The sequence below is a fragment of the Maniola jurtina genome, chromosome 25 (assembly GCF_905333055.1).
Source record: "Maniola jurtina chromosome 25, ilManJurt1.1, whole genome shotgun sequence".
Taxonomy (NCBI): domain Eukaryota; kingdom Metazoa; phylum Arthropoda; class Insecta; order Lepidoptera; family Nymphalidae; genus Maniola; species Maniola jurtina.
Window position 1 is genome coordinate 7,453,551 of NC_060053.1, and position 5,878 is coordinate 7,459,428.

Below are 5,878 nucleotides of genomic sequence, written 5' to 3' on the forward strand. Positions count from 1 at the left end.
TGTGAAGTGTGATTTAGGATTATTGGTAACTTAATAAATTTACAAATCCTATAAAATATTTATATTACAAGAAAGATATTTATATTACAAGTTATATTACAATAAACAAATATTATCCTCTATATTTATAACAATATAATAATATATCAAAAAATTCGTTTGAAACAGACTTTTTATGTTTCATCACTATTAGGATTTATATGTACGTACGTACTTTACTACCTAAACATTATATATACAGAGTTTCCTCGGGTCAATGCCCGGCCTACAACGCGGCATTGACTCCGAGTGGCTTATTTACGTAACGTTCGCTGACCTCTAGCGTCAGTCAGGTGTTTTATTTGCAATACATTGTGAACTTTAAAAAATACAGGATTATCATTTTTTTTGCGTTTTTTTGTGGTACCTTATCAGTACTATCACTTGTCTTCATTTTTGCGAGCGTTCTTGTAACACCCTGTATATCCAGCAGTGGATTATCTAACTTCTAATCAGTATCACTGTCACGCATTTTAACAAACCCGCCTACTTTATCCTTCATCTTAAACTCTTTCAACAATTTCATAACTTGTATTTTGAACTCGAACTTGGCATTTTCTGTCAACGACTTCACTGACGGTATGAGAGACGTGAAGAATAATTTGTCGTCATCGTCCTCTTTCTCAACTAATCTAGCAAGTATAGCAACTAGACTATTGTTATCCGGCTCAATTATTTCTAGATAATCCTTATCAGTAACCTCTATTTTATCTCTTTTAATCTTCTTCTTTGGCGTTTCGTCTATATCAACGAACGATGTTTGGAACCAGTTTTCGTTTTGGTCATCCGCATCATCCAGAAATGACTCTTGGGCCCCGCTCTTGTCTCCTTGTATAACAGGATCTAGGAAACCTAGGATATTCATGTAGATGTAGGATCTTCTCTGTTTTGATGCTTTGACGTATGCGTCTCGGATGTTGAACCATTTTTTTGATATTTGTTGACCTGCAACCAAAAAAATTGAATATGTAGAAGGAAAAACTGACTGGCTGACTGAATAACTTACTGACTGATTGATCTATCAACGCACACTTCAAACTACTGTTCCGATCGTTCTGAAATTCGGCGTGCAGATAGCTATTATGACGTAGACATCCGCTAAGAAAGATCTATACTTACAAAGATGATATAATGAAAGATGTAGGGATGGATGTTTGTTACTCTTTCACGCAAAAACTACTGGACGGATTTAACTGGCATAGAGATAGATTATACCCTGGATTAGCACATAAGCTACTTTTTACCCCGAAAAATCAATGAGTTCTCACGGGATTTTTAAAAACCTGTATCCACGGAAACGAAGTCGCGGGCATCAGCTAGTCGATAAAAACGCACAGCCTAAACCACTGGGGTTAGAAATTTGAAATTTTGACATTAGGTTCCTATTAAGACTCAGTAGGCACACACCATACTATTTGGATTTCTGTGGCACACACTAAGAAAGGATTTTTGGAATTCCCGTTGTCCTAGAAAATCAGTGTTCCCGCGGGATTTTTGAAAACCCAAAACTAAAGCAGACGAAGTCGCGGGTATCTCTAGTGTCACTCTATCACATCACACTAATAATATTATAGCTGCGAAAGTATGCGTGTATGGGTGTATGCGTTTATGTTTGTAACTCTTTCATGCAAAAACTACCGGACGGATTTGACTGAGAATGAAGATAGATTATAACCTGGACTAGCACATTTTTATCCCGGAAAATCAATGAGTTCCTACAGGATTTTTAAAAACCTATACCCACGCGAACGAAGTCGCGAGTATCTCTTGTATTTCGTAACATAGCTGGCTGGTTTCCGTCAAGATTTCGCATTGAGAATCCGGTCAGATGGATTAATTACTAGGTCCTTATGGTATCATAACCTTGTCAATAATACGCTTGTCAATCATACACGCATCTAATGAGATAGGCTGTACGCACTGAGTGATCAGTCCACTGAATCAATAGAAGCGGTGTTAATTGTTCACTGAGCAATCACTCAGGTCAGTTATACTCAGTTACACTGTCTGAGCGGGTCAATGGATTATTATTAGAACATCTTCACCATATAATATTATATTCATATCGATATTTAATATGCGAATGTGGGTCTATCTGTCTGTCTGTTAGATTGCCCGGCTGAGCGGGTCAATGGATTATTATCAGAACATCTTCACCATATTAGCGAAATACAGCTTAATCTATGTCTTATATTATATCCGTATCGATATTTAATATTATAAATGCGAATGTGTCGTTTATGTCTTTCTGTTAGCTTTTTCACAGTCCATCCGTTAAACCAATTTTGACTGAATTTGGTACAGAAAAAGCTTGCATTCCGGGAAAGGATATAGGACCTCTTTGAATCGGAAAATGAAAGAAGAACAAGGTTGGCATTAGGGATTGGGTCAGATGAATAATTATTTATTTGTGGTTTCTTGTATCATGATAACCTTGTCAATAATACGTTTGTCAATCCACGCATCTAATGAGATAGGCTGTACGCACTGAGTGATCAGTCCACTGAATCAATAGAAGCGGTGTTAATTGTTCACTGAGCAATCACTCAGGTCAGTTATACTCAGTTGCACTGTCTGAGCGGGTCAATGGATTATTATCAGAATATCGAACATATTAGCGAAATACAGCTTAATCTATCTGTCTTATTAGGCTTCCATACCTCAAAAAGAAAAACGGAACGCTTATAGGATCACTCTGTTGTCTGTCTGTCTGTCTGTCCAGAAAGGGTACTTCCCGTTGACCTAGAATCATGAAAATTGGCAGGTAAGTAGGTCTTATAGTACAAGTACAGGAATAAATCTGAAAACCCCGAATTTGTGGTAACATCATTAAAAAAAAATTGAAATGTGTTTCAATTTTCAAAGTTAGATAACTACATATATCAAGTGGGGTATCATATGAAAGGGCTCTACCTGTACATTTTAACACAGATCTTTACTTATTTTTAAGTATAAGAGTTTTTAATTTATCGTGCAAAATGTTGGAGAAAATACCCGAGTACGGAACCCTCAGTGCGCGAGTCTGACTTGCACTTGGCCGGTTTTATTATACCTATCCATATCGATATTTAATATTATAAATGCGAATGTGGGTCTATCTGTCTGTCTGTTAGTTTTCCCGGCCCATCCGCTTAACCGATTTTGATTGAATTTAGTAAAGAGAAAGCTTGCATTCCGGGGAAGGACATAGGTCAGTTTTTGTCTCGAAAAATGAAAGAGTTCCCACAGGATTTTTAAACAAAAGCTTAAAAAAACCTTTTATATGAAAATCTCTACAAAATATAATATGGCCACCTGTGGAGTCCATTAATTAAAAAAACATCGTATTGCGTTGCAAAATTTGCTGCTCGCTTCGCTCGTAATGGACGAATACATACCGACTCTAGACCTCATGATTTCCTTCAGCATATCAAATTCCGGAAAGACTTCCTTATAGACTTCGGTCCAGGATTTGTCCCTTGCTTTCTTGTCCCTATAAGTAACATCATACTTGTTCCATAGACAACTCCTGCTATGTACTGCTTGAATTAGTTGCTCAGTTGATATTTTTAGTTTGAAGGTATCTGAAAAAAAAAACCGGTGAAGTGTGAGTCGAACTAGCATACGAAGGGTTCCGTACCATCTTACAAGATATAATACACTTTATACAATACTGCAAGTCAATTATGGGCAGCGCCATCTATCATGTGATCTAGTTAACTAATTACTTTGTCCTGAACACATTTTTTTTGTATGTAACCGCAAATTCACGGTTTCGGATTTGTCCTTTACTTGTGCCGATAACCTGCCCATGATTTTAGGTCAACGGGAAGAACATCTATAGGTTTTGATTTCCCTTGAGTCGAAAATCAGACAAACAAACAAACAACGACGTGATTCTATAAGGATTTCTTTTTTCTCTGAAGATACAGAACCCTAAAAAAGATAATAATGCGGTGGATACCAGAAAAGGGTCTAATGACCCCCGCCGTATAGAACCCAGGGATCCCGGTAGATCCCTGGGTTCCTGGTAGGTAGGTCCCTGGAGCCGCGGGCATCAGCTAATCTAGTGATTCAAATAATAATAATAATCAATCAACAAATAATTTGTAGTTCACTCTGTCAGCATAATTTATTATTTGATACAATGAATGAAATTACCCATGCAAAATTAGCACCTATTTCTTTAGGCATTAAAGTCATTTTACAATGAGAATCGAGGTAGTGGCAATATGACTTTTCGCCTTATCACAATAATATGCGCTATTTTAGTAAGATAACAAGTGTATTGAAATATGAACTCAATCACAATGGATTAAGGTACAACTTTCACTTTACATCATAATTTCACCTAATTGTGCCCTAAAAAAAAAATTTAATCCAGGTCAATTTTGAAAATTCCTTCAGATGAAACATTAGAGGAAAAAGTAAATAAGTACCAATTAGGAATGCTAAAGTCGCTCACCCATCCAGTTATCGACTTGGGTCAACGTTGCTTAACCAGCTAAATCGACTGTTTTTTACACAAGGTAAAAAAAAATCCAGGTCAATTTTGAAAATTCCTATCAGATGAAACATTAGAGGCAAAAGTAAATAAGTACCAATTAGGAATGCTAAAGTCGGTCACCCATCCAGTTACCGACTTGGGTCAACGTTGCTTAACCAGCTAAATCGACTGTTTTTTACACAAGGTAAAAAAAAATCCAGGTCAATTTTGAAAATTCCTATCAGATGAAACATTAGAGGCAAAAGTAAATAAGTACCAATTAGGAATGCTAAAGTCGGTCACCCATCCAGTTACCGACTTGGGTCAACGTTGCTTAACCAGCTAAATCGACTGTTTTTTACACAAGGTAAAAAAATAATCCAGGTCAATTTTGAAAATTCCTATCAGATGAAACATTAGAGGCAAAAGTAAATAAGTACCAATTATTAGGAATGCTAAAGTCGGTCACCCATCCAGTTACCGACTTGGGTCAACGTTGCTTAACCAGCAAAAAGTGATGATGCAGTCTAAGATGGAAGCGGGCTAACCAGAAAGGGGTATGGCAGTTTTTTTGGTTTCTACACGGCATCGTACCGGAACGCTAAATCGCTTGGCGGCACGGCTTTGTCGGTAGGGTGGTAACTAGCCACGGCCGAAACCTCCCACCAGACCAGACCCTTTAGAAATTATAAAATTCCAAACACCTGCCGGGAATCGAACCCGGGATCTTCCACTAAAGACCACAGCACTTACCACTGCTCCAGATATGACGTCAAAATCTATAAAATATCACTAGAAATAACTTACTACTACTATCGTCAGAAGTGTCTTCATCTTGATTTATATCTTTGTCCGCATCTGACATATTGGAAATAGGTTAAAGATGGCCGCCTTTGATAACACGAAAACTTTTCCGCGCACAAAAAAGTTTGTCAAAACACCAATAATTACGTTGAAATTGTGTTTAATTCTGATGTAGGTTCCTACACTCCAAATTAAATAAAAAGACAGGTCTTTTAAATTGCCTATCCCTTTCATAACACTCCCCGTGGAAAAGGATAGCACTAGATTTCGAATTTCGAATTAGTTTGGAGAGTAATGCACAACAGAATTTGAATTATTATTGTAAAAAAAAATGCGTATATCCCAGCCGGTTGTAACTAGAATACTGATGTCATTCTTGCCGGGGCCGGGCGGCATCCGGTAAGACCGGCAACATCGCGTTTTGAAACCGGCAAGCAAACGTTGCTATACTGTTTTCCTGTAGGTTGAAGCGGGATGTACTGTGTTTCCGTCTCTTCCGCACGCATGCATGCAGCTGTCTCGAGTTGCGTACTGATTTCTTAAACGTCACTGAGTTAAGGGAATTTCAAC

General features: G+C 37.6%; 1 protein-coding gene across 2 annotated transcripts; it reads right to left on the minus strand.

Moving 5' to 3' along the window:
• Positions 1 to 405: 405 nt before the first annotated feature.
• Positions 406 to 5,678, minus strand: LOC123878065. 2 transcript variants are annotated; one of them, XM_045925090.1, is made up of 3 exons: positions 5,312 to 5,678; positions 3,417 to 3,602; positions 406 to 984 (listed from the first exon to the last, which is right to left on the minus strand). In XM_045925090.1, the coding sequence occupies exons 1-3, from the start codon at positions 5,367 to 5,369 to the stop codon at positions 488 to 490; spliced, it is 741 nt and encodes a 246-aa protein (XP_045781046.1). In that variant the 5' UTR covers positions 5,370 to 5,678; the 3' UTR covers positions 406 to 487. The 2 variants fall into 2 exon arrangements, with proteins under 2 accessions (XP_045781046.1, XP_045781047.1); XM_045925091.1 differs by lacking the exon at positions 5,312 to 5,678 and adding an exon at positions 4,974 to 4,997.
• Between the last annotated feature and the right edge of the window lie 200 nt (positions 5,679 to 5,878).